The sequence below is a fragment of the Anser brachyrhynchus genome (assembly GCF_964034855.1).
Source record: "Anser brachyrhynchus genome assembly, chromosome: 26".
Taxonomy (NCBI): Eukaryota; Metazoa; Chordata; class Aves; order Anseriformes; family Anatidae; genus Anser; species Anser brachyrhynchus.
Genome location: NC_137719.1, coordinates 2541188 through 2565985, shown reverse-complemented (window position 1 = coordinate 2565985; position 24798 = coordinate 2541188). Strand labels below are relative to the sequence as shown.

The following is a 24798-nucleotide window of genomic DNA, read 5'->3' as shown; positions in this document are numbered from 1 at the left end:
GCCCCGGCTCCCGGCCCCGGTTCCGCTTCCGGCCGGGCTCCGGTTCCGCTTCCGGCGCCGCCCCGCGGCGCGGGTTCCGCTTCCGGCTCCGGCGGCGGGCGGCATGAAGGAGGCGCTGCAGGCGCTGGGCCGGGTGCCCGCGCACCCCGAGGCCCGCTGCTGGTTCCTGGCCTGGAGCCCCGGCGGCGGCCTCCTGGCGTCCTGCGGCGGGGACCGCACCGTGCGGCTCTGGGCGCGGGAAGGTGCGGGCGGCGGGGCCGGGGGAGGGGGGGCGGGGCCGCGGGGAGAGGGGGCGGGGCCGCGGGGAGAGGGGGCGGGGCCGCGGGGAGAGGGGGCGGGGCCACGGAGGAGAGGGGGCGGGGCCACGGAGGAGAGAGGGCTGGGCTATGGGGAGGGGCGGGGCCACGGGGAGAGGGGGCGGGGCCACGGGGAGAGGGGGCGGGGCCACGGGGAGAGGGGGCGGGGCCACGGGGAGAGGGGGCGGGGCCACGGGGAGAGGGGGCGGAGCCAATGGGAGAGGGGGCGGGGCCACGGAGGAGAGGGGGCGGGGCCATTGGGAGAGGGCTGGGGAGGGGTGGGGTCAGGAGACAGTGGGCGGGGCCACGGGGAGGGGAGGGGCGGGGGCGGGGCTACAAGCGGTGGGCGGGGACATGGGGCTGTATGGGAGGGGCGGGGCTGTGGGAGCTGTGGGGGCGGAGCCACAGGGCTGCGAGGGAGGGGCCGTGGGAGCTGGGGGAGGAGCCACAGGGGGTGGGGGCGGGGCCATGGGAGCTCTGAGGGAGGGGCGGGGCCACAGCGTGAGGGCGGGGCCACGGGGCTGTGGGGAGGCGGGGCCAAGGGCCGTGAGGGTGGGGGTGGGCGGGGCCAAAGGCACGATGTGGGAGGGGTCTTGGGGAGGGACGGGGCCTGGAGGGGCGGGGCTAAAGGACAGGGTGGTGCTGGGGGGCGGGGCCTGAGGGCATGGGCGGGGCCTGCAGCCACCCCCTCGCCCCCCCCCCCCCCCCCAGGGCCGGGCTGGGCATGCCGGGCGGTGCTGGGCGAGGGGCACCAGCGCACGGTGCGCCGCGTGGCCTGGTCGCCCTGCGGCTCCTACCTGGCCTCCGCCAGCTTCGACGCCACCACCTGCATCTGGAAGAAGGGCGACGACGGCTTCGAGGTGAGGCCCCCGGCCGCCCCCTGCCCGCCGGCCCCCGGCACGCTCTGACCCCCCCCGCCCCGTGTCCCCTCCGCAGTGCGTGACCACGCTGGAGGGGCACGAGAACGAGGTGAAGTCGGTGGCCTGGGCCCCCTCGGGAAACCTGCTGGCCACCTGCAGCCGCGACAAGAGCGTCTGGGTGTGGGAAGGTGAGCGGGGCGGCCCCGGGGTGGCCCCGTGCTGGCTGTCCCCCCCCCCGCAGCGCCCTAACGGGGAGCGTTGTGCCCGCAGTGGATGAGGAGGAGGAGTACGAGTGCGTCAGCGTCCTCAACTCGCACACGCAGGACGTCAAGCACGTGGTCTGGCACCCCAACCAGGAGGTGAGGGCGGCGCCGGCGCGGGGCTGGGGGGTTTTCTGCGGGTGCACAGCACCTCAGCACCCCCTGCTCCCCCCCAGCTCTTGGCCTCGGCCAGCTACGACGACACAGTGAAGCTGTACCGCGAGGAGGAGGACGACTGGGTGTGCTGCGCCACGCTGGAGGGCCACGAGTCCACCGTGTGGAGCGTGGCCTTCGACCGCGGCGGCGAGCGCCTGGCGTCCTGCAGCGACGACAAGACAGTGCGCATCTGGCAGCAGTACAAGCCGGGCAACGAGGAAGGTGAGCGCCCCTCGGCCCCGTGAAAAGCAGCAGGGAACACGTCCAGGCACCCGGGGCGTCGCGCGATTCGCCCCCAGCAAACCCCAGGCGCTGAGGTTTTTTCCTCTTGCCGCCCAGGGGTGGCATGCAGCGGCACCGACCCCACCTGGAAGTGCGTCTGCAACCTGTCGGGCTACCACACCAGGACCATCTACGACGTGGCGTGGTGCGTGGCCCCGCTTCCCCTTGGTTCCCCTTGGGTCGGGAGGAGCTGGGCTGACCCCTTGCGCTGCGCCCCCCCCTCCAGGTGCCATCTCACCGGGGCGCTGGCCACGGCCTGCGGCGACGACGCCATCCGCGTCTTCGAGGAGAGCGCCTCCTCCACGCCGCAGCAGCCCACCTTCAGCCTCACCGCCCACGTGCCCCGTGCGCACTCGCAGGACGTCAACTGCGTGGCCTGGAACCCCAAGGAGCCCGGCTTGCTGGCCTCCTGCAGCGACGACGGCGAGATCGCCTTCTGGAAGTACCAGCGGCCCGAAGTCTGCTGAGAGCTTTACCCGGAGGTTTCGCGCCGCGGTGCCGGCCCCAGGATTTGGGGGTTCAGCCGCCACAAAGCCCCTTGGTGGGGAGAGCAGGACGGGGACGGGGTGGGCAACCTCCTGCATCCCGCCTCCCTGCAGCACTTGGACTTCAGCCCTTCGGCAGCCCGCGGTGGGGAGGGTTCAGGGGGGTTTGGCATGGCCAAAAAGGAGCCTGCCAGCCGTGGGGGTCCTGCCACGCTCCCCGAGGACACGCACGGTGGCGCAGCCCCGCTGCCAGGCTCAGGCCGGCTTTGGGAGACACCCCGAGGGCGTTGCTTCTCCCTCCTGCTCCGCCCGCGCTCAATAAATTCTTGCCCTGCTCGAAGCCTCCGGCTCTTCCTTTTGGGGCTGTCCCCGCCCCGCCTGGCCCCCCGGGGCAGCAGGGCAGGGTGTAAGCAGCAGGGCAGGGTGTAAGCGCTGCCCCGGGGCTGGGTGAGGGTGGGAGGGGGAGGCCGCCCGCCAGGGAACGGTTTTACACCTCCCCATAACGCACAGCCCCAGGGAGGTGGTGATGGGGGGGGTGGTGCCTGCCTGCTGCTCCCCGAAACGGCTGCGGGGCAGCTCCTGGGGCCGGAGCCGGCCTCTTCCTCCTGCCAAACCCCAGCACCGCCACTTCTCACTCCTGACAGCTCGCTCTGCCTTAATTAACTCTGCTAATGAACTTTTTGGAGCTGGCAGCGATGTGCAGCAAAGCCAAAGGCGCAGAACTACTCGAGTTACATGTTGAATTCCTCAGCCTCGCTGTTGAGCCCTCTCAGGGAAAAAGGAGGTGGAAAACAGCCCCGACAGCTCCTGCTTTCACCCCATTTCCCCCCCACAAACCCCGCAGCGCAGAGGAAGAGGTAGGGCTCCACATTTATTCCAGCTGCTGCAGCCGCACTGTGCTCCTGCACGCAGCTCCGCTCTAAAAAACACTGTACAAAGCTTCGTCATCATAAAAAAAAACACAAAACGCACGGCACCATGCCTACGGAGGGGACACGAGCGCTACCACGGCTCGGGTTTGGGCGCTGTCCTCAGATCCTCACCGGGGACCGGCGCAGCCCCGCGCTAATCGGAGTCGCTGTCGCTCTCCGCTTCTTTCACGTCCACGCTGAACTTGTACTCCTGGTCGCAGCCCATGTAGGCGTCGCTCATGAAGTACAGCGTGTAGTTGTGCGTCCCCGTGGCCGGAGCCACGAAATCCAGCTTCACCTAGGCAGCGAGGAAGAGCCCGTGTTGGGGCTGCGGGGGGCAGAGAGCGGCCGTGGGGGCGGCCAGAGCCGTGCGGCGCCCAGCCCCGCTCACCTTGGCTTTCTGCTGCAGCGTCAGGCGCTTGATGGAGATGAGGCTGTTGGACTTGGAGTCGCCGATCACCACCCACCAGCCCTCCTCGCGTTTCTGCCGGGGAAGAGAAGAGTTAAGGGGTGCCGGGGGGACGATCCCCAGCCTGGCTTACCGCCTGCAGGCCTGGCACGCACCTGGGGGAAGAGGGGAGCGATGACGGGGCCGGTGACCTCCTCCTCACGCTCCAGCTGCACCAGCACCACCACGGGCCCCCCGCTGCGCGGAGAGAAGCGAGGGACACGGTCAGGGCACCCCCTGGGCTGACGCAGCGCCGAGGGGCCGCGCCACCCTCCCCGGCTCACCTTCGGATGCTTTCCTTCTCCACCACCTCGTAGGAGAGCTCGATGTTGGGGTAGCGGTTGCAGAAGCGGGCGACGTCGGCGATCTGGGCGTCGGAGAGCTGCAGCAGCGCGTTGCGGTCCTCGTCCTCCATCTCCATGATGTCGAAGACGCTCTCGACCCCCTACGACAAAGCGGCTTTCAGCCCCGCCGTTACCCCACGATCCTCGCGCTCCCGTCGCACCGTTCCCTCTTCCCAGCACGGCGCCTTCCCCAGGGCCAGGCAGGGGTTTTTACCTTATCCGTGCAGCGCTTGATGTGCTCCGAGGTGAAGTGAGGCAGCTGCTTGAGGTAGGAGTCCTTGGACCACATGGCCTGGGTCACCATTTGCGCCAGCTCCATGGCGGCCAGCGCGGGGCTGAGCCAGCCGTTGCTGGACAGCACGTCCACGCACGCTTGGATCAGCCGGATCGCCTGGGGGCGAGGGACGGGGACGGGTGAGAAGGCAGCGCCGAGCCACGGGCAGCGCGGGCGGGACCCCCCCCGCCTCGCTGTACCTTGCTGAGGATCTCCTCGGTGTCCGACTGCAGCTCGGCGCTCAGCTGCATGCGCGACAAGTGCGCCTGCAGCAGGAGGTTGGTCTTGACGTGGGGGTCGTTGAATTTGGGGTTGGTCAGCTTGTGGGGAACCTTCTGGGCCAGCTACGGAGGGAAACGATAAATCTTTAACCCTACAGAGCAGAAAATGCAGGCGGCCCTCCTCGCTGCGGCCCCGCAGGACGCGTCTGTCCCCTCCAGATCTGAGTCGCTCCCAGGTCGGCGCGGAGGCGCTGCCACTCACCTGCCGCAGCAGGTTGTCCTCGTGGTGCCTGATGGGGATGTTCTCGTACTCGGCAGCATTCGAGATGATTTCAATCAGCCCCCGCACCTTGGTTTTGGCGTTGAGGGACATGCTGAAGAGCTCTGGGGAAGACAGAAAAACCAAGTGGTCAGGAAAAAGCAGGCGGCGTTCACCACCACGATACAAGAGACGCCTTCAGGCAGACAACACCCAGCCTCACGCTGAAGGAGGGAGGTTTATGCAACCACCTACGTGTGCGGAGCTTCCTCTACGATTACCACAGAACAGGGAGAATGCAGGGAGAGGACAGAGAGCTGGAGCACCAGCAAGCGCTCGTGTATGCCGCCTACGCCTGGCAGAGCCCTTACCGATGGTGGTGTAGTTAATGTAGTAATAGGCTGCGATCATCCCCAGGTTCAGCGGGGCCACGTCCATCTCGTCCTCAATGCTGATGCACTTGGACTGCTCCAGGTCACTGAGGGTCTGCTCCACCAGCTCCGAGAGGTGATCGGAGAGGTGCCTGTGGGACACGCCTGCGGGTACAGCAGCATCGCAGCGAGGCTCAGAAATTCCCCAGGATGGAGAAAAGCTGCTCTTGTGGAAGCAGAGCCCCCAAGCAGAGGGTCCCCGGTGTCCTCCCTCAACTCCCCCACCCCGTATCCCCGGGGCAGAGCCCTCCGCTCACCCTGCAGGTTGTAGTAGTTCGGGTTCTGGGTCATCCTGCGGTACAGGAAGGTCCACGTGAGGTAATCCACCGCATCCTGCTTGTTTTCTATCGTCTTGGTGACAATCTCGGCGTTGAAGTGGTCGTGCATGCAGTGGTCCAAGTGCGACTCCACGGGCAGGGGCTCGTAGAGGAATTTCTTGAAGAAATCCTAAAGTAGGGCAGAGGTAGAGTGGAGGGGATAAATAAACCCAGCTCCTCCAGTATCCCAGAGCACCCCCCAGGCTGCAGGGTGCTGCTCAGTGAGGGCTGCGTCGGCCTGCCCAAAGCTGGCAGGAGAACGTCCCAGACAGGAGATGGCCATTTGCAGGCCAGAAGCGGTGCCTGGCTCCTCACCCACCTTCTTGGACCCCTGGCACATGATGACACAACGGCCCTCGTCGTCCTGCAGCGGGCGGTTAGCGTGGCCCACCATCTGCAGCACGTCGTAGATGGGGTAATCCACGTACCTGGGACACACAGAGGATCGCTTTCATGAAGCGTGGCTGCTCCACAGAAAGCCACCGGGGCCTCAGACCCTGCAAGGACAGGGACGAAGCCCTTAGGGTTTAGGGCCGCATTCCCTCGTGCCTGCCCTCCACACTCACGCGTGGATCTTGCCGTTGTAGTACTGCGTGTCCATGATGATCACCAGGTGCGCGGCGATGTTCATACCCCAGCAGAGGCTGCGGGAGGCAACCATCACCTGCACTGCACCTGCAAGGCACGGGGAGAGCAGTCAGCCCATGCCAGAGCCCCTTTTTGGGTCAGACATCTTGCAGAGAAAGATGTGGAGGTTCTGCACTTGCACAGACAGCCCTCAGCGTACAGGGAGGCCCAGAAGAGAAGGTGGAGTTTAAGATCACAGCCTTTTGGGACCAGGGAGGCAGAGAGATTTGGGCAGGCTCTTATCTCCAGCCCAAAGACTGCAGGCACCGCCAAGCTTCGGGGAAAAGGGTTTAGGGGAAGAACAGCCGGTGCGTCCCCTTCCCACCCCCTCACCAGAGCTGAAAAGCTGCTCCACCACTCGCCGCTCCATGGCCGTCAGCCCCTCGTGCAGGTAGCCCACCCCGTTCACGAGGGTCTCCTTCAGGGTGTTGTCATTCAGCTTGTCCAGGTACGGCACCAGATCCTTCTCCGCGCAGTGCAGGAACCTGCCGGAGGTGGGGAGTAAAGAGACCGCTGCCGGGCGCAGCGAGCCTGTCCCTGTCCCCTCCGGTCACAGCAGGTGCCCGAGTGACCTCTGATGACACCAACCGATGGGAAAACCCTCCCCAAGCCGAGTGAAACAGCCAAAATCCTGCCCCTGCCTCAGGCAGAGGAGGGACAAAGGCCCTGCACTGAATCCCACGTGGCCACGGCACCGCTACCTTTGTCTCTGGACGTCCGAGGCGCAGGTGGTGAGGATGTTGATGGCCGTGAGACGCGTCTGCTTGCGGGACGGGACAAAGACGATGACCGGCTTCTTGGGAGAGTGCTTCATGATGGCGTGGTAGACGGGCTTGGCCATGGAGAGCAGGCGAGTCTGCGTGTGGCTGATGTTGAAGCCCTGCAGGGGAGAGGAGCAGGCAGCGATGCTGTCTGGAGAGCAGGCGGAAGGGAAGGGAAGGGGGAAAAAGGCGACGGGGTCGTCAAAGCCCTACCTGGATGTGCAGCTCCAGCGGCACGGGGCGGACGTTGGGGTGGAAGTTGAAGGTGGAGGTGGCACTGCAGCCCAGCCAGTGCGCCACGTCCTTGGCGTTGGACAGTGACGAGCTGAGGGCCACGATGCGGATGGGCCGCTCGATCTGCGAGGAGATGTAGCGCATCCGGGAGCAGATGACCTCCAGCACGGGCTGCGGGTGGGACGGGGCAGGTTGCAGCAGGAGCAGGAGGGAAGCGCCGAGCCCCCCTCCTGGGTGAGCTCCGGGCACTTCAGCCCAAGCCCCCTCGCCCAGCTACAGCCATGGAGACCCCGGAGGACACCGCTCCTGAGCTTCCCAAGGGACCTGGGGCTCCTGTCCCAGCCCATCCCGCAGCTTGGGGCAAAATCCCAGCAGGAAAAGCTGACCTCAGGCCAGACGTTAAGAGGGAGCAGCCAGCCACCCCCCTGCAACTCTACAACATCTCCGAGACCAACACGATGACGAGCGCCACTCCAACGACTCGCACCCTCCTCCCCACCCAGCCGTACCCCGTTCTCGCCCCCGATGAGGTGCACTTCGTCCACGATGAAGAGGTTGACGTTCTGGACGTTCTTACGCTGCTTCCAGCGCCGGGACAGGATGTCCCATTTCTCAGGAGTGCTGATGATGATGTTCCCTTTGCCCAGCAGCTTCAGGTCGGTGCTGGTCTCCCCCGTCAGCAAGACCACCTTCTTATTGAGGCGCTCCTGGAACTTTTCATACCAGTCCATGAAGACCTGCCAAAACGCAGGGGATGCTGCTGTCAGTCTCACATGAGGGTAAGTTGTACCGAGTCCTTGGGGCGAGACACGTGCAGCTGCCAACGTCAGCACGTCGGCAGTGGGGCGGTGTTTCTTTGCTCCCTCAGACATCAGCAGACCACAGCTAACCAGAAGCCTCAGGAACCATCCAGAGGGATGTGGCAGCTCGGAAGGGATGGGGAAAGTGGAACAAGGGAAAGCGGGACAAGAGGAAATAAACCTAAGCTGGAGCAAGGTTCCAGTAGTCCTCGGGACGCGGGGCTCACCTGCTCTGCCAGGGCCTCCATGGGGGTGATGTATACGCAGCGCCCCTCCGAGTTCTGGAGCAACATCCTCAGGATGGCAAATTCGGCACAAATGGTCTTCCCGCTTCCCGTGGGGGCGCCCACAAACACGTTGTCGTCGCTGTTATAAACGGTGTTAAACACTGGGGGCAGACGGACAAGACAGAAGAGAGCAGCTTAACGTCATCTCATAGGTTTTCCACCAGAGCTCCAGGAACAGGCAAGGATAACACAGCCCGGACCCAGCCCGCACAAGGAGGAGCTGGAGGAAAGGCTGGGTAAGAGTTTTAGCCCAGGATCCGCTGAACAGAGCGCTCCGTCACAGTACCTCCTAAGTGTGAACTCCCTATTTCCCTATTCGGGCTATGCCCAGGAAGATGAACACGGGCACAGCAGCTTTGCTTCACGCCCAGCCCCGTCGCTACAAGCAGCACAGAGGGAAAAGTTTGGAGCCACCTGGCTCTGCGAGGCTGAGCAGCGGCGTCAGCACGGGCACAGCTCCCAGGAGCAAACCTGCTGCTGCCAGGCAGCCCCAGACAGGCTGCTTGATGTACGTGAGGAATGTATTAAAGATACCCCGGCCCGTGGAGAAAAATTTCAAGCTATCAAGCCTTTAAGGCTAGGGGAGGCAGAAGGGATACTTTTTTTTCCAGAGGAGTTCCTCACGTTACATGACTACGCCTCACAAAAGCAAGGGTACGGGACTGTGAATGCCAAAAAAGCCAGACCCCACTGACAGGCAGTTCGGAGGAGGTGAGCAGAGCTGGTACCCACCCTGAGTCTGGATAGGGTTGAAGAAAGGGAACTTGTCCTGGTAGAGGCTCTCAAAGGCGCTGTTTCGCAGAGCGGACACGGGCAGGGGCTGCAGATCCAGCAGCTCGGTCGGAGGAGGGTATTTTTCAGGGAGGATCAGGTGGCGGAAGGAAACAGGCAGCTGGGTCTCGCAAGCTGTCAGGCACACACAGCATTTTTACCTTAGAGAGCACTCCAGGGCTTTCATCTCTGAGCTGCGCCTCCCAAGGGGATCCCCAGCCCTCCTGCCGCTTGGAGGGCAGAAATCTTTCCCCTCACGCAGCCCCAGGAGAGGTCCCAAAGCATCCTCAGACCCCAGGGAGAAGCAGGGGGCTGGCGGGGTGAGACTTACAGAGCCAGCGGTCGGAGACCACGCGGATGAAGTACTGCGGGGGCAAGGGCTCAAACACGGGCACAAAGAAGGTGACGAGGTGCTCGTCCTGCGCGTACTTGGCTTTCAGCAGGAAGTACTCGTGGTGCAGGATCACTTCGCTGTCCACGTCCTCCACCAGGATCCAGAAAGCTTCAGATGAGCCATGCACCTAAGCAAGAGCAGCCGTTACCTTCCTGCCAGGGCCTAGTTCCCCCTTCTGGACCTCCAGGAACTGCTCAGCAGCTCTCCCGCAGCAATCCTGCCCCACAAGTGCCCTCGTACCCGCCCGCAGCGTGGCAGTTAGCCTGGTGGTACGTAGCTGCCCCCCCTTAATGAGGGTGGCTCATCCCCTGCGCACAGCTCACCTTCTCATCCCACTGGAAGTCAGGGGCGATAGTAAGCTCCACCTTCAGGGTAGAGCGGGTAATGGGCTGCAGGTGGACAGAGAGCTCCAGCTTTGGGAACAGATGGACGTATTTGTGGATTGTCTTGCCCATCTTGGGCATCCGGATCAGTTCCCCTGCAACAGAAAGGCACTGCTGTCAGGACAGACAGACAACGGGCTGACCGGCAGCTCCCAGACCGAGCTGCGTTCACAGTATCTGCAAGCCAAGCACAGCTGGAAGGGCAAAGCTTCAGCCTTCCTCAGGCTGTACCCAGACCCCGTGGTTCTGCCTCTTCAGATGGGACCAAACACCCCAACCTCTGTGCCAAAACCTGGCAGAGGGGGGAACAAAGAGGCAGACCCCTCTCCGGGCCGCATTTGCCCCACGCCTCAGTACCGATTTCGTTGTGGTTCAGGTCGTAGAGCCGTTCAAACGGGAAGTTCTTCTTCTCGATTTTCTTCACCACTTCTTCAGGCAATTTCTTGAACTGGCGCAAAGGACACATGGACTGCCACCTGTGAGGACACCGCAGGGTGAGGCGAGCAAAGAAACAGGGTGAGAAGAACAAAGAAACAGACGCAGCCTTCAGAGCATCAGTTCCCCCTGCTGCCAGGAACCAGCCCGCAGCCAGACACACGTGGTAGGTGGCAGCTTTACACCCTGGCAATCACAAAGCCTAGCCATGCTGGAGAACCTCATCCTGTGCCAGAGGTGCCCGGCCTGCAATCAGGAAATACCTCCGAGGTGTTCTCACTTACATGCGTTTGTCAATCATCTTGCAGAGGTTGAGGGTCTTGTCGGTGAGCTGCGCCCAGCCCCGGTTCAGGACTATCTCGAAGATGGCACGCATCAGCCGCCCCGCAGACTGCGGGAACAGAGAGCAGCTCTCAGCGCGTGGCTGGGATCGTCCTGGTAACATTTCCTCCTCTCTACCCATTTTCCTGCCCAGCCACGCGATGGTTTGAGCTCAGGTCCTTCATCCCAAACGCCCACAGGAGGAGCAATTACTCGACTCCCAGCCCTGGCAACCTGGCACTTGTGGAAGAACAACAAGGCTACGCTGCAGTCCTCCAGCGCTGAATTATCTCAGGATTTTGATTACAAATTGAAGACTCCAATGAAGATCTAATTCCCATGTTGACAGGAGTTAGACCTCCTTACCACTCAGCTCTTGTTACTTTCAAAGCCATCTACGAACACAAACTAAATCCCTGGGGTGCAAATTGTTGCCCCTTTTAGCAGGAAGACGACGACGTGGCTGGGCTGCAAACACCTAGGAGGAGATGGAGAGGCCCCAGCCACGTTTCCCCACTCACCTGGGTAACGTATACCATGTCTGCCATGAGAGCAAAGCCTTCCAGCTTCAGCTGCGAGATGAAGGCCTGGAGGAGCACGTTGATCTGGGGAGCAGAACACAGAGGGTCTCAGTGTCAGCTGGGTCTCCCCCGCACCAGCACCTGGCCCCAGAAGGTTCTGACACACGGCAGGACAGAAGGGGTCAGCGGGGCTGAGTGCCCTTCGCTGCAGGACAGCGAGCCCAACCAGAGCAGCGTCTGCAGCTCTTTGGGCATCTCTGACGTGTGATCCGGGACACCCCACAGCGGGAAGAGAACAGAAAGCTCTCCATGAGCAGCAGACCATGGCAGCATTTGGCCCAGCAGCTCTCACAAGGATCACCCCTCCCTCAAAAGACGGGCATAGAAGCCCCCTCCCAGGCAGGCAGGGCTCACCTTGGCACTGGGCTCCTCGATGCTCTCCTTCACTGGGATTGGAACTCGCTCCAGCAGCTTCTGGAGCTCCAGCTTCTCCTCCTGCAGAAACCCAGCGGAGGAGAGATGAGAACAGCCCCGCACAGGACAAGCTCTGCATCATCCCCTGCAGCACGATGACCAACAGCCCCAGGGCTGCATCAATCGGATGGGTTTGTGGCTCCATACCTCCCTCACGGTGATGTTCCTGAACTCCGAGGACAGCGAGAAGACCCGGAACAGTTCGATTTCACTCAGGGTGGGCTTCAGGAGCTGATTGTAAGTTTGCATCGTCTCGTTGGTGATGTAGTAGTGGCTGGCAATGCGGCCCAGCTCTGTCACCTACAGCAAGGACAAGCCAGAGTGAAGAAGCAGACAGACACAAACAGCAGATACTGAACAGCAGGGGAGACACTGCCAGACAAGCCAAGTATAAACTCTCAGGCTACAAATCCCCCAGGAAGGCTGCTTTTCCTGGTACACAACTGCGCATCTCACACCCTCCCCTTCTCATCTCATTCCCTCTGAGGCAATGAAAACACAACAGGAGTGTGAATTTGCTTAGAAGACAGCAGCAAACACACAGCAATGAGACCGGGTTTCACACTGGCTCTCTCTGTGCCAGCAAACAGCTCCCTGGAACCACAGGCATGCACAAAGGCAGGTCTGAATGAGGCAGCCCTCCCTGGGGGTTGTATTTCACCAGCGAGGTGCCTCTTGCATCCTTTCTCTCAGCCAGAGGACGCTCCTGAACAGCTCTGCCTGTCCACAGCGCCTTTCCCTGGTCCTGTCTCACCTGGAAGTTCCCCGTCTTCTTGTCGTACTTCACCAGGTTGTTCTTGTCCAACATGAGGGCTGCGGTGTGGACCAGGTCCAGGCGGCGCTGGTCCAGCAGCGGATCTCCCTTCAGGTCATCGTGGGATATCCCATAGAGCGTGGGGGAGCGCAGCATGCGGATGTACAGGTAGGTGTAGCCCAGCCAATTCACTGCGTCCTGAGGGAACACCAACGCACCGTCAGAGCTGCCAAACACCTTCCCAAGCAGCAAGGACGACGTGCCAGCACCAAGCCCTGTACTCCCAGCACTGGTGTAGGACGCAGCGGGCTAAGCCCGGCTGAAACTTGCTGGGTCAAGATCAGACCGGAGCTCAAAAGCCCAACAGTGCAATACACGACTCCTCTCCACCATCAGAAGAATCTTAAGGAGTTATGAAACAAGAAAACCCACCCTCTACACACAGTTTCTTCCCCCAGTGTCCTTATCCATGGGGAGAACTCTGTCTGCGCTGAATTACAGAAGCAGTTACCCATTTCCCTGACAGACCAGTCAGCCTTACAGGTTGGCATTTCTCATGGCTGCCCTTCCAGATCTCTTAAAAATCTCCATTACATTTGCTCCCTGGGCACTAAGGAAATAGGCCGCAAGATCCTTTACTGCCCTACAGTGACATTGCTTTTCCCCAGCATGGACCATCCTTTGCCTGCCACAATTCCAGCCGGCTCTCTGGGTGCAACTAGGGGCGCATGCACCCAGAGAGGGCAAAGATTCGTGCTCACCTTCGCGTTCTGGACGTTCCCGAGCACAGTCTCTGCATTCAGCATGTCTGGGAGCTTCGACACCATCTGACTTTCAATGGGGAGCTGCTGGTTGAGCAGGGACAGGTAATACTGCAGCTCGCCGTGGGATGTGATGAGGATCCCCTCACCTTTGGTATCGTACTGAGGCCTCCCAGCACGCCCCAGCATCTGAGGAATGAGAAAGTGAGGTCAGCAAAAGATAAGAGCTTTTAGCTTGGCAGTTTCTCCTTGCTGCTGTGACCTGGGGCTTTACATCCAGATTGCTCAGCCTGCTGTTACTTCTAGTTGGCAGGAGTCACACATAAATATCTCAGATGTGTCTGGGCAAGATAATGGGAGAGGAATCATTTGTCTTCTCCGCTCCCGATCTGTTTCTCCTGTGCCCTCACAGCAGGGCAGCTCCCAGAACAGCTGAGAGTCTGGCAGTACAGAACAGGGAGCCACTGCACGGAGAAAGTACAGAAGCAGACCTCGAATGCACCTCAGCAGGAAAGGAACAATCCAGCCCTGGGGCACAGCAGCATCGCTGGTAGCAGAACTTCACCTGCAGGATGTCCAGAGCGCCCAGCTCGGTCCAGCGCCCCTTCTCAGGGCTGTACACCTGCGTCCCTTTGATGATGACCGTGTGAGCGGGGAGGTTCACCCCCCAGGCCAGCGTTGCTGTGGACACCAGAACCTGTAGGAGCAGCAACAGTGATCAGCAAAACCAGGTAGGAGCCCCTTCCTAGTGTAAAAAAGATCCTAAACGTCAGACAGGCACAACAGGGACAAGGGCTGGGAGCTGTGATTGTCTCAACAGTTCAGCAGAGGAAGGTCAGACAGACAGCAGGACTTGGATCTTCACCCAAATTTGCCAGCTGACTGCACGACTCTGGGAAATGACCCTGGGAAAACCCTTTGCCTGCCACTGGTTTGCCTACCACTTTGCAACGCAGACACACTGAGAAGTTCAGTGTGCAGGAGCGCCCCAGCACATCGCTACTTCCCACCAGAACCTCCTATTTTGCTGAACAAGTTTTCCCAGCTAAGAAGCAGAAGCATTCAAATTTACTTTCCTCAGAGTTCACCCAATTGGTGAAGTTCTTTGGGTAACAGGTCTCGCCCCATGCTGAACTGCTTTTTTGAAGCAGCTGGTTTCCTACTGAGCTGTTACATCCTTGTAAGAATCAGATAAAACTCAGTGCCTGGTCTCACAGGATGAAACTGGTAAGGAGACAGCCTGCTCTGGGACAGACCCCTAGCTTTACACACTCGTCTGGGTCTAGGGGAGATTTTGCCCTCTCCATTCCTGTCTATGTGCTTTTAATTTCTGTCCTGTCAAGGCTCTCTTCAACGGGCATTGATTCTCTTGATTTTGCACAAAGGGCTATTGGAAAAAACGCTTCGAGCAATTCTTGTGAAGGGCCTTACCCGAACAACCGTGCCTGGAGGAAGCAGCAGCTCCTCCTGGGAAGCGGGGCTCACCTGGATGTGCTTGTCAGCAAACAGATCCTCCACCAACGTCCGGTCCACTCGCGTCATCCCAGCATGGTGGATGGCAAAGCCATAGGGCAGAAGGTCCTTCAGCTCCAGGTTCTGCGGCAAAAACACAACCAGCGTGAGGGTTTCTGAGCCAAGGAGCACCGGGGAGAACAGCAGCGACAGAAGGCAGCGTGTGGCCTAGAGGGCTGCAAATCTGTGCAACTGGAAGCAGCTTTGTACCTGCTCTTCTGCTCTCGCTGTGTCAGAGCAGCCCTGACCACGCAATTACCTTGCACTGCTCAGCTTCTGTCCTCAGGACCTCGGTGGAGGCCGAGCCCTCCCGCAGGAAGAGGCCCAGGGTATCTTTCTCCAGACACATGTCCCTGATGGCCCGGGCAGTCTTTCCAGTCTCTTTCCTGGAGTGAACGAACACCAGCACCTGTCAACCAAGCACACGGCACCGCTGCTGAGAGACAAATCACTGCTGCAGCTGGCAAAGATTCTTGACCCAAGCTGCTCTTTGTGCTCACGATGGGAAGTTTAACAGATTTAGAGTTAGTCCAGCTGCCCGGTGAGCCACGCTACTGCAGCTAGCGCACAGCCAACAGAGCTCCTGATCTAAGAGGGCAGCACCACAAAAACCCCCTCAAATAGAAGCAGACAGGTCATACATTAATCAGACAGCTGGCATGGAGAAGAGAAGTTTGTGTTCCTTCCCCTCTCAGCTGCCATCAACCACTCCAACCTACCCTCTTCTCCTCAGCAGCACTGCTGCAGCTACAGCAACCTGAAGAAGCCTCAGCACCATGGTTAAGTGCGTCAGGAACAACAAAATAAAGTATCAAACCTGGTTCTTTCCAGCATGCTCCATAATCTTTTCGTAAACAATCTCATTCATTATCTGGAAGCGCTTGATGGCTTTCTTCTCCGTGATACCCACGTAGGTCTGCTCCAGGGGCACCGGTCGGAAGCTGTCAGAAGAAAACCCAAGACCATAAACGAGCAGAAGGGAGAAACGCTGACACGAAGGTCCGGTCAAGAGGCAATTCTTCGGCCACACCACTTCCTCTACACAGATCCTGTATTTCGTGTTACTGAGGTCAATACACTTCCTCGTGCCTCAGCTTACTCTAAGATTTGATGGCTCTGGTTCTGCCCTGTTAAATGCCGCAGTAAGGACAGCAACACTTGTTCTTATTTCACGGAATCCACTTGCTATGCACACATTCAGGGAGCAAAAATGGTGTTTCAGAACTCCCACAATATTACTCCAGGCTTCCTCCAAACAGCTTCTGCAGCACACGGGTACAGCAGAGTTTATCTGCCTCCTCTAACGCGTTTTCTGGCAAGTACACCGCAGAAACCCTGATGCACGTTCTGAGGCTGTATTTAACTGCTCTAGTCCTGAACGGGCGATTTCTGGCACATCTAAGAGCAAACAAACACAGGGCTAAGCCAGGCTAAAGGCCCGGTAAGACCCTGGCATCATCTGGCAGATACACACAGCTGCCTCCACAGGAGGCCGGCCTTTCCCACCTCTCAACAGCTACCCGCAGTCAGAGCAAAACCTCGCCCAGCCTTCCACAGTACCTGTTATCAAAATAGAACAGGCCCTTGGCGGGGTCCACGCGGAGGAACGTAGCCACGTCCTCATAGTTGGGGAGGGTGGCGCTCAAGCCGACAAGCCTCACGTCCTCCTGCGTCATCTCGATGTTGCGGATGGCTCTGGCTACCAGCGACTCCAGGACGGGCCCTCGGTCATCGTGCAGCAGGTGGATCTCATCCTAAAGAGGGGAAACGACAAGAGTTCCACCCCTGTTCCAGACTGGCTCTATTTACCTCTTTGGTTTTTCTTTCCTAGCAGACCTGCTTGCATGGACTCAAGCAGGCTCATCCCCACAGCCCAAAACCCAAGTCCACAGCCAAGCATCGGAGACATTTCCAGCTGCCAACGCGCTGAAAAGCCGCGTGCTCAGGGCTTTGCGGTGCTCACCAGGATGACGAGCCGCACCAGCTGGGTGTAGGTGCGCTCCCCTCCCTTGCGCGTGATGATGTCCCACTTTTCTGGGGTGCAGACGATGATCTGCGTGGCGCTGATCTCCTCCTTGCACAGCTGGTGGTCCCCCGTCAGCTCCGCCACGTTGATGCCGTACGTTGCCAGGCGCTAGGAGGAACCCGCAGGCTGTTAGGCTGGATCAAGACGCGTTCCCCAGGGCGGCGTTAGAGCAGCACGGCCCCGAGACACTCACTGACAGCTTTATAGGATTCTATAGGATTCTATTTTATAGGATTTTATAGCCCAGGCTGCTATCTAGTGCCTGTATCAACACACCCTGAGAGCCTACTGAACACAGACTACACAGAGATTAAAGGAACAATCCAACTCATTTTCTCCCAGAAAGCTTCTGCCAGACCTTCTATCCTTCTGCAAGCGTAACATAAAGTCACCGCAGCAAAGCTCCTCTTCCCCAACCTCCAGTTCCAGCAGGGCGGGCCCAAACCTCTCCTTACCTTCCCAAAGCTGCCCACCATCTCCTGCACCAAGGACCTCATGGGTGCGATGTAGATGATCTTGAAGTCGTCCACGTTGATGGTCCCATCCATGTTAATGTGCTTCCCTATTTCTCGCAGCATGCACATGAGTGCCACGTTTGTCTTCCCAGCGCCCTAGATGGCAAGCAGAACCAGTCCCATCAGATTCACATCCTCTCCAGGATGAAGGTATTTCCCAGAGCGGCCACTCTTTTCTGCCTAAAAAGATCGTTCTGCCAGAGGCTAACGAAGTATTTCTCTTCCCACTCCCCATCACAGGGAACCCGAGCGTCGGGATCCTTACCGTGGGAGCACAGAGCAGCAGGTTCTCATCCGACTCCAGCGCTGCACGGTAGAGTTTGCTCTGAATACGGTTTAGAGTTTTAAATCCCTCAAATCCAGCCTGGGCATATTTGGGCAACTTTTCCACGGAAACCAGTTGCTGAAAAGGGAAAAAAATAATCAAACTCGATGCCTTTGTTTCAGTTCCTCGCAGGCTGCAGGGCACATGTGAGACCTCAGAGACAGGCTGGGGAGTAGCAGGGTCATATTGTCTCCAGATGGCAGAAAGAGGCGAAGCCCCGTGCCCAGCGATCACGGAGCAGGTTAGGGAGAGATCAAAGCAGGCACATGAGCCTGCCCTTGCACTCCCAACAGTGCAAGCCACAGCTGGCTGCACCATCAAAAAAGCAAATCCCCACTGTGTTCTCATGATGGAACGGATCAGCCCACATTTCCGCTGCCCAGCACTGATCAAAAGAGTTAATTTCTCACACGGGGTGCAATGCATCAGCCAGATCTCTGGCTCAGCTGCCTCACACTGCACAACGGTGAAACGCGAGCAACAGCAGAGCCGAGGGCTCAGCACAGCAGCTGAGCGGGGCAGGGGAGCCCTGAGACACAGACACCAGCATAGGACACACACCCCGTAAGTGAGAGAACGGAAACCAGGAACCCTCTGCAGCCACATGAAATCCCTCAGCTTAAAACAGTGATCCTTCAAGAAACTTGAAAGGGCGTCACAGCCATACCAAAGCCAGCTGAGTTCCAGAAAGTATCAGTGATACTGAGAGCAACTCAGTGCCAAATAAGTGGCAACAAAGCAGGTCACCGACCTCTTCAGAGCCAAAAGGCTTCGGCTTCAGGGCCGGCACGTGCACCTCCTCGTAGCCCTTGCGCTGCCTGCGGAAGGAGCCGTCGGGCAGCTGGCACCGCTTGTTGGCCATGAAGTGACTGCCCTGAGCGAACACCAGGTCCTCCAAGTCCAGCACCTGCCGGGGAGCCAGCGCCTACGAACAGCAAAGGGAGAGTGAGACGAGGAAGAGGCGAGGACTGGAGAACCCCTTCCTGCTGCTTTCGTCCCGGGACTGGAGGTAAAGCGACTGCATCCAACTGGCAAGCACCTCTTCAGCGCACGAGGGGCTTATCCTTGGAATCTTCCTGCCCATGACACTTCAAAAAGACTTTTTTGTATCTACAAAGGTCTGGGAACAGACGGCTTTGAAGAGTCTCACCTCTCCTCCTTGGTCGAGGTCCATGGTCTCCAAGTCAGTGTCCATCCGGGACTGACGAACACGCTCCCGCCGGGAGCGCTCCTCCTGCAAGGAGACCAGAACTCAGCGCTCCGCAACGCAGCGCCCGCGCGAGAGCTGCCCAGCCTCCTCCGCAGACCCGGGGCCTCTCCTGCCACACACAGCCCCGCATCCTGCCAGCCTGCACAACCTGAGTGCCCCACACCAGGACTTTTCTCAAGTGCAGGCATTCGTGTCACCAGAACCTGTGATTTTGGGCAGAAATTTTTGGTCCAGGACCTAAACTTACCTTCCAGGAGAGCACAGAAAGAGAGGCAGGGAGTGAAGGCACACAAACCTGCCCTACTAAAAGCCCAGCCCACAACATGCCAACAGCACTCCTCAGAGACACAAAACTGCCCCCCCATATCGACATAACCGTTGGTTTTTTTTTAGTTTGGTTTGGTTTTTTGATTGCCTTGTGCTTTTTTTTTAATATAACAACAAAGCAGGAATGTGATGTTACTCCAAAATAACGAAACAAACCCACACTCAGTCACGGAACTGCTATTCTCCAAAGGCCAAGCAGAGCAAATCCAGCACGGCAGTAAGCCTGTGGAACACTGCTGTGAATTGTTTCTTGGCCCACTGTGTTCAAACACCGGCGATTAGGATTTGAACGGAGGTGAGCAGAGCGTTTCATGGCAGTGAGCCTCGCACTGAGGCGGCTCAGAGGTGAAGCAGTAACGTTACAATTAAGTTAACACTAGCACAAAGACCTGAAACTTGCATACATCAACATTTTTCCTGGAAAAGCAGCCATCTGAGCCACTTAAAATAGTAGATGATAAACACGTTGCCCTCTCAGCTGAGTCTCGGTGGTCACCTAAGCAACATTTCCCATGCTTGCGAGATCCCAGCTGAGTCAGCAGGCTCCTCTCACGCAAACAGCAAACAAAACACGCAGCTGAGTGACACGGCTCAGACAGCAGCAAGGGTCCCACGGTTCCTCTGCTCGCCCAGCCTTACCCGGATGAGATCTTCCTTCTCTGTCTCGTGCAGCTGATACAAGAACTTGGACAGCTCAGGATCCGCTTCCATCTTCCCCATTATCCTTTCTTTTTCAGCTTCGCTTTGGGCACTGGCCAGCAAAGTGCAGTACAGGACTGAAGAGAGGAAATTGAGAGATGGCAGGCGGTCATAAGGCTAGAACCAGAAGGAGGGAGCAAGCGACAAGAACCCAAACTGCACAAAGCAACACGGATGGCAGTTAAAAAGCCCTGGGTGGCACTAGAAGCAGGTGTCCAAACAGAAAACCAAGGTGGCAAGGTGACAGGGAACGCCACTCACTCATCATCCGATGCTGCCGCAGCACTTTAATGAAGTCGAAGGTGTTAAAGCCCAGGAGCAGAACGAGCTGGTTCTCACATTCCCGGTCATCGCTTGCGGTCTGGCAGAAGACACGAGGAACAAGCAGTTACCTCTGCACCACGCACAACGAGAATCCCTCTTTGCACAAAGTAAAACGAGAACCGAACTCAAGTGGAAGCAAACAACAGCTACAGGCAAGACTTTTACCTGACTCAGGCTGCAGATAAAAATCCCATCCTCTGATTCCCCCCCTCCCCAGTGAGTCACGACGCCCAGCACACGAGCATCAGCACCAAAATTAGCAGGGCAACAGGCCTGGCTTACGACGATCTCCCAGCAACCACTGACAGAAAAACCAATCCCCTTGGAAGAATATTTCTCTGTGCATTACGACAACCTCTAACCTCTGCTCCAGTGCCTATCTTGTTGGCTCACGCCAATGACTGCATTTAATTGTTTAGTTTGAAGAAACGCAGTACGCGGTGTCAGGGACGCTTCCTGCCTCCCAGGGGTCCTGGCGGGATCCTGCAGGGCGGCTGGCCGCGTACCTTCAAGATCTCCAGCACTTCGTCTGCCTTCTTCTGGGAAACGATGGCGTCATCGTAGAAGCGGCTCAGCTGCCGCTGAAGCCAAAAGGCATCGATGTCTCGGGGATGCAGATCCTTCTTCTTGGAGCTCATCAGTTCGCCCGATGCCACCAGCTTGGGGGAAAAAAAAGAAAAAATACAATAAAAACGTCATTTTCCTCCAATAACAAAGCGGGCACCTGACCTCTGTGCTGCGGAACGAGTGTTTTGGGGCTCTCTCTACCCACCCAGAGGAGCCTGGGACCAGCTGCAGCCGTTTGGCTGACAGACCCCACACCCTGCCATGTTACTTCTGGCCTGCACCAGACAACAGCCTTCAAGGCCGCCTTCCACCCGCCGACGAGCTTAACTCCATCCTCATCCCAAAAGGATCCCTGGCTCCCCTCCAGGCGACCCCAAATCACGTTCCACGTCCTCCTCGGTGACTCACGTTGGCTGAGAGGGTGCAGCGGACGACAGCTTCGTCACCCTCCATGTCGTCATCAGACGCCTCGTCACGCACTTCGCCATAAATGTCCTCGTCCCCTTCCTGTTGGAAGAGGAGTTCCCGTAAGCGGCGCTCACTTACATCAAAGAGGAGCTTCTCCTTGACACAAATGAACGATCTGGCAACTCCTGCCTGAGGGGAAACTGAGCTCGTGCTTTTAACGTCAACATAAAGCTGCTGCTCAGGTAAAGGAGCGCGTGGTACAATTATTTTTGCTCTTAGAATCCTACAGAGAGGTTTTACTGGTGACTCCAGGAAGCTCACATTTGTCTCTCTTATTCTCTCAGCTTCTTCCAGAAACAATCCCAGCGAGCAGTTCTGTGAAATACTTCCAAACAGCGCATTTGAATTCATCCCTTCCTCCTGAGCTGTCAAGTTTCCCCAAGAGATCTAAATACCACCATCTGTTTTCCATCGTACTGACTCACGATAAGCCCTGGATTAGCAAGATAATCAACAAATCCTCCCAAAGCCAGGAAGCGGCATCTAAAATAATCCCTCCTCTCCTTCCTGGCAGAGAGAGCCCAGCCCGAGCCCATGCCCACTTCCCAACGCGACCGAGTGACACAGAACAAGCGCGGTCCCCGCAGCTCAACGCGAGGGGACAGCGCAGGGGCTCGGCTGCCAGGCTGCGGTGCCTCATCGCTCACCTCCTCATCAGACTCGAACTGCACGTTCACGCCGTACGTCTCGTCAATGTTGTCATCTGCAGGGAAGAGCGGAGTTAATTAAGCAGAAAATCTGGGGGCCATATGCAAGGTTCGCAGCTCCCCACACCCCACCTCTGCACGCCCAAAAGATGAAAAGAACGGCATTTGGGGCTTGAAAGCTATCCAAGCGTTTTCTAGGCTGCGTGAAAACACGGCCCCTGGAACGATGCTGGGTCTGGCACTGGCTGCTGCAGGGAATTTTCTGCCAGCCCCGTCCCCGGGGCCGCAGGACGGCGCGTGCCCGTACCCATGTTCTGAATTTCCTTGTCGCCGCCGTAATCGGTGATCTTCTTGCCCAGGTTGACCAGCACGTGGTAGCGGGTGTCGTCGGTCTGTCCCAGCAGCAGGTCGATCTCCTTCCGCCTCTCCTTGTCGCGCAGCTTCTCGTTCTTCAGCACTGCCAGCACCTCGTCGGCAGCCCCACAGAGGATGTCGCGTGGCTGCGGAACGAGCAACACGACCGCGTAACGCGGGGACGTTTGATGTGGGGAGGGGTACGGTGCTGGTCCCCCTTTCTGCGCGGAGCGGTCCCACCCGTCCCGGACCTGTCCCACGTCCTCACCTGGTCTCCGAGGGCGGCCTGGATGAAGCTCAGCAGCACCTCGTAGGTCTCGCGCGTCTCCTTGGTCTTGGGCTTGTAGATGATTCCCACCATCTCGTCAATGCCCTCGGACAGCAGGGTGTAGCCCTTCATCTTGTTGATGTCGTGCCTGTCCTCGTCACGCTTCCTTCTCCTGCAAGGAGGGAGTGCCTGGGTCAGGCCCCAAGCGGGGACTTCTCCAGCCAGCACCACCACAGCATGAAGCGTGGACGTTCTGCTTGTCACCAGCAGGCAGCCCGAGCACCTTCCCCGCCATCACCGCGCACGGCGACGGATGGACGCATCCATCCCTACGGGCTCACGAGAAATCCCAGAAGCGGTGACGCCGTTTCAGTGCCCAGTATCACCCACCGGTGAGGACTGGGATCAGGGGGCTCAAGGCACCGCTCTGACCAGCTCTGTCCCCCTGCCCTTACGTCTCGTGGGACTGGGGGAGTGAGCGATGCTCTCATCGGGCTGTTATTGGGCCCCTCACTACAAGGACGTCGAGGCCCTCGAGCGTGTCCAGAGAAGGGCTACGGAGCTGGGGAAGGGCCTGGAGCACAAGTCCTGTGAGGAGCGGCTGGGGGACCTGGGGGTGTTTGGGCTGGAGAAGAGGAGGCTCAGGGCAGAGCTCATTGCTCTCCACAACACCTGAAAGGAAGGTGTGGGGAGCTGGGGGTCGGCCTCTTCTCACGGGTAAATGTGACAGGACAAGAGGGAATGGCCCCAAGTTGCACCAGGGGAGGTTTAGGTTGGAAATGAGGAGACATTTCTCCTCAGAAAGAGCAGTCAGGCAGTGGGACGGGTCGCCCAGGGAGGTGGGGGAGTCACCGTCCCTGGGGGTGTTCAAGGAGAGGTTGGGCCTGGTGCTCGGGGACATGGGTTGGTGGTGACAGTGGTGGCAGGGGGTGGCTGGGCCAGATGAGGAGGGCTTTCCCAGCCTTAGTGATTCTATGATTCCAAGAAAAATAAAGGAACAGATTAAGTTTTAATTTTGCACCTCACTTTTAGCTTCTTGACACGGACCAAGTGCCTTCAAACAAAGGACGCGTGCTGCCTGCACACCCCAAGTTGGCAGCTGTTGGCGTGCAGCCCTATGCTCAGGCCACCAAAGCATTTTCACTACAAAACCCTCAAATCGGCGTCAAATTCTCCCACGTTTAGAGGGCTAAGACCAACAAAGGGTGCGTTGCTTAAAGACGTGGAAGCGAGACGAACTGCCCGGAGCTTTACCATGCCGACATGACCGGGAGGTTCCGCGGGGCTCCGCACCCTCGTCCCCGAGCCTCCCGCTGCCCCCACTCACTTGGCGCGCCGCTCCTCCTGCATTTGGGGCTTGGTGCGCTGCGCCTTGTCCCCCATGCGGGTGCCCTCCAGCTTGCCCACCAGCGACAGCACTTCGCCCGTCGGCTCATCCCGCCGCGTCCGGTCGATGAGCGACCGGTCGGCTTGGAGGACGAGGTTGGAGTTCTGCGGGGATGGAATGGCGCCCGGTCACTGACCCTTTACGTCGCTATTCCCATCCGGTCACCGACCCTTTACACCCTTATCCCCACCTGTTCACCCGTTTACCGACCCCTTACGTCCTTATTCCCATCCCTTTACCCATTTACCGACCCTTTATGTCCTTGTTCCCATCCCTTTACTCGTTCACCGACCCTTTATGTCCTTGTTCCCATCCCTTTACTCGTTCACCGACCCTTTATGTCCTTGTTCCCATCCCTTTACTCGTTCACCGACCCTTTATGTCCTTATTCCCATCCCTTTACCCATTTACCGACCCCTTACGCCCTTATCCCCGCCCGTTCACCCGGTCACCGACCCCTTACACCGTTATTCCCACCCATTTACCCGTTTACCGACCCTTTACGTCGCTGTTCCCGCCCGGTTACCGACCCTTTACACCCTTATTCCCGTCCCACTCCCCCCAAAACCGGCCGGTGGCGGCCCCGAGCCCCTCAGCGGGGTCGGCTCCGCGTTAACGGCGCCGGTGTAACGGGGGGGGATGGAGAAGGGGCAGGGGGAGCCCCCGGTGCGGAGGGGGCCTGAGGCGGGGCGGGGAGGGAGCCCCCGGGGGCCGAAACCTGGGGCCCAGAGACCGGAGGCCGAGGCCCGGGGACCGAAACCGGGGTCCCGAGGGCCTGGGACCGGGGACCGGGGAGCGCGGCCCGGTGCCGGTGCCGGCACTCACCGCCTTGTACTCATACTGCAGGCTGCGGGCGGTCACGTCCGCCATGGTGCCGCCGGGCTGGAGGAGGCCGCGCCGCCGCCGCCGCCGCCGTGCCCCGGTTCCCGGAACGGAACTTCCGGGGCGAGCGGAAGCGGCCCGGTCCCCGGCCCCGCCGCGTGCCAACGACCCGGAAGCGCTTCCGCTGCGCGGCGCGGCGCGGCAGGCTCTGGGACTACACCTCCCAGCACGCACCGCGGTGCGCAGGGGCGGGGACAGCCCCTCGAGGCCTCGCTGATTG

The 24798-nt window shown here is 59.3% G+C and overlaps 2 protein-coding genes across 2 annotated transcripts; one reads left to right on the top strand and one right to left on the bottom strand.

Moving 5' to 3' along the window:
• The first annotated feature begins 48 nt into the window (after nucleotides 1–48).
• On the top strand, nucleotides 49–2675 carry CIAO1 (cytosolic iron-sulfur assembly component 1). Its single transcript, XM_080568553.1, has 7 exons — nucleotides 49–242; nucleotides 1008–1156; nucleotides 1233–1344; nucleotides 1427–1515; nucleotides 1593–1794; nucleotides 1912–1999; nucleotides 2081–2675. The coding sequence occupies exons 1-7, from the start codon at nucleotides 104–106 to the stop codon at nucleotides 2319–2321; spliced, it is 1020 nt and encodes a 339-aa protein (XP_080424679.1). The 5' UTR covers nucleotides 49–103; the 3' UTR covers nucleotides 2322–2675.
• Nucleotides 2676–3197: 522 nt separating this feature from the next.
• SNRNP200 (small nuclear ribonucleoprotein U5 subunit 200) lies at nucleotides 3198–24685 on the bottom strand. Its single transcript, XM_080568545.1, has 45 exons — nucleotides 24522–24685; nucleotides 23637–23800; nucleotides 22310–22481; nucleotides 21995–22187; nucleotides 21688–21743; nucleotides 20981–21079; nucleotides 20512–20664; nucleotides 19943–20042; nucleotides 19622–19758; nucleotides 18596–18679; nucleotides 18197–18370; nucleotides 17386–17523; nucleotides 17061–17216; nucleotides 16543–16713; nucleotides 16140–16333; nucleotides 15397–15520; nucleotides 14839–14988; nucleotides 14553–14663; nucleotides 13633–13764; nucleotides 13068–13256; nucleotides 12307–12504; nucleotides 11700–11852; nucleotides 11493–11573; nucleotides 11079–11162; nucleotides 10521–10627; nucleotides 10159–10277; nucleotides 9742–9896; nucleotides 9356–9545; nucleotides 8986–9159; nucleotides 8194–8354; nucleotides 7676–7903; nucleotides 7146–7337; nucleotides 6873–7051; nucleotides 6505–6656; nucleotides 6111–6219; nucleotides 5864–5972; nucleotides 5485–5674; nucleotides 5168–5332; nucleotides 4800–4921; nucleotides 4517–4660; nucleotides 4257–4433; nucleotides 3983–4143; nucleotides 3815–3896; nucleotides 3642–3734; nucleotides 3198–3548 (listed from the first exon to the last, which is right to left on the bottom strand). Exons 1-45 carry the CDS (start codon nucleotides 24564–24566, stop codon nucleotides 3405–3407), a joined length of 6411 nt encoding a protein of 2136 aa, XP_080424671.1. The 5' UTR covers nucleotides 24567–24685; the 3' UTR covers nucleotides 3198–3404.
• Between the last annotated feature and the right edge of the window lie 113 nt (nucleotides 24686–24798).

Bases quoted from the DNA above. Each gene is read 5' to 3' on its own strand.
- CIAO1 (XM_080568553.1), top strand. From the start codon at position 104: ATGAAGGAGGCGCTGCAGGCGCTGGGCCGGGTGCCCGCGCACCCCGAG. The intron at 1,345-1,426 runs GTGAGCGGGGCG...TTGTGCCCGCAG, and splicing joins GAGCGTCTGGGTGTGGGAAG to TGGATGAGGAGGAGGAGTAC. The intron at 1,516-1,592 runs GTGAGGGCGGCG...GCTCCCCCCCAG, and splicing joins TCTGGCACCCCAACCAGGAG to CTCTTGGCCTCGGCCAGCTA.
- SNRNP200 (XM_080568545.1), bottom strand. From the start codon at position 24,566: ATGGCGGACGTGACCGCCCGCAGCCTGCAGTATGAGTACAAGGCG. The intron at 9,897-10,158 runs GTACTGAGGCGT...TTTCTGTTGCAG, and splicing joins CCTGAACCACAACGAAATCG to GGGAACTGATCCGGATGCCC. The intron at 5,333-5,484 runs GTGAGCGGAGGG...CTGTACCCGCAG, and splicing joins GAACTACTACAACCTGCAGG to GCGTGTCCCACAGGCACCTC.